Genomic DNA, 2048 nt, shown 5'->3' with positions numbered 1-2048 from the left:
TGTCATCGTGTGATATATGTCTGTGTGATATAATACTCTGGCGCGGAATGACACTTCTTTCTCGCTCCGATTTGTGGCGCGTGCCGTGGCGGCACACTTTACCTCTTATGCCGGTAGGTGAATCTTCTTTTTATAAAGACAAGGAAAATTGGAAGAAAAAATGTGGAAGCAATCTATCACCATATTCGTATGGCTTCAACACAGTCGAGAGACTCAAAACTTCATGGCTGCCAAGAAGCTGATAGAAAATTTACCCAAGAAACAAGAGATTTGCTATCATCCATGCCAAAACAAAAAGCATGGATGCATTCAGATCATATCTATCAATACCAGAACTTCTGGTATGGTGCTGCAGAGCTACATGGTGTCATAAATATGCAAGGAAAAACTTCAAAGCTCTCGATACCGATCTTATCGTTGCGACGTATCCTAAATGCGGTACAACTTGGTTGAAGGCACTATCTTTTGCGATCATTAACAGGTATCATTTCAATACCGCAGCCTCGAAACAGCACCATCCTCTTCTCACAAACAATCCACATTTACTTCTTCCTTTTCTGGATATGGTTACTCGACTGACCGGAACCCGGATTTAGCGTGTTTCTCGGTTAACAACCGGCTTTTAGCAACTCATTTCCCCCTTGCACCTCGATTGCATCAAGGAATCGAACTGCAAGTTAATTTACATATGCAGAGATCCAAAGGATACTCTTGTTTCATACTGGCATTTCATCGCCAAAATTAGAACCAAGAATTTGGAAAATATTTCACTAGAAGAATTTTATAAACAGTTTTGTGAAGGTGTTGTTGAATACGGATCCTTTTGGGATCATGCTCTAGGGTATTGGAAAATGAGCTTGCAGTTTCCTGAAAGAGTTTTGTTCTTAAAATATGAGGAACTGAAGAAGGAGCCTAACCTTCATGTGATCAAGTTAGCTGAGTTCTTGGGTTACCCGTTTTCGGCAGAGGAAGACAGGGAAGGAGTAGTTGATGGATTATTGAAGTTGTGTAGTTTCGATCATCTGAGCAATTTAGAAGTGAATAAGAATGGGAAACTTCCATCGCTGGGGATTGGATGTTGTTAAGAATTTTGTGTATATTATTTCATGTCTCTTCAAAACTGATTACAAGGATATATATATGTGTGACCACATAATAGAGTCCTAATAGAAATACATTCCATATCAGTCTCGGTTTCCTAGAATAAGTCTTTCCTAGACTTTCCTAGTATAAACACATTCCATATCAGTCTCAGACTTTCCTAGTTTATGTTCTAAGAGACGTGTACATCTGAGACCTTCCTAATTAGTCTCAGACACATTCTCAATACCCCCCCTCAAGACGGAGCATGCAGGTCACAAATGCCCATCTTGGACAATAGACCATGAAACTGAGCTTTCCCCAAAGACTTTGTGAATATATCCGCCAACTGTATTGTGGTAGGAGTATAAGAAGGTGAAATAATCTTCCTTATTATCGCATCCCTGACTAGATGACAGTCCACTTCAATGTGTTTCGTTCTTTCATGAAACACAGGGTTCTTCGCAATGTATAACGCTGATTGACTATCACAAAGAAGACTCATTGCTTGTGTATGGTGAACTCCCAAATCTCGGAGTAATTGTTTCAACCATTTTAATTCACATGTAGCCGCAGCCATGGAACGATATTCTGCTTCAGCCGAGCTACGAGACACAGTTTGTTGCTTCTTAGTCTTCCAAGATACTGGTGAATCACCAAAAAGAACAAACCAACCCGTCAGTGAGCGTCTACTTATAGGACAACTTGCCCAATCCGAATCACACCAACCTCTCAATTTGAAACTACTATCAGAGCGCAACAGAATTCCTTGTCCAGGATTCTTTTTCAAATATCTAACCACACGAAGTGCTGCTTCCCAATGCTCCAGTCTAGGTCGCTGCATAAACTGAGATAAGATATGCACTGAGTAAGCAAGGTCTGGTCTGGTGACGGATAAATATATTAAACGCCCAACCAATCTTCTATATTTCTCTACATCACTAAGCAAATCTCCTGTTGCTAAGGCA

The 2048-nt window shown here is 40.5% G+C and overlaps 1 protein-coding gene across 1 annotated transcript; it reads left to right on the top strand.

Annotated features, from left to right (window-relative positions):
• Window positions 1–299: 299 nt before the first annotated feature.
• Window positions 300–1085, top strand: LOC113351627 (cytosolic sulfotransferase 6-like). Its single transcript, XM_026595577.1, has 2 exons — window positions 300–481; window positions 695–1085. The coding sequence occupies exons 1-2, from the start codon at window positions 300–302 to the stop codon at window positions 1083–1085; spliced, it is 573 nt and encodes a 190-aa protein (XP_026451362.1).
• The last annotated feature ends 963 nt before the right edge of the window (window positions 1086–2048 follow it).

Source organism: Papaver somniferum, chromosome 2 (genome assembly GCF_003573695.1).
Source record: "Papaver somniferum cultivar HN1 chromosome 2, ASM357369v1, whole genome shotgun sequence".
NCBI lineage: Eukaryota > Viridiplantae > Streptophyta > Magnoliopsida > Ranunculales > Papaveraceae > Papaver > Papaver somniferum.
The sequence above is the reverse complement of the archived record's forward strand: the minus strand, read 5'-3'. Positions and strand labels throughout refer to the sequence as shown.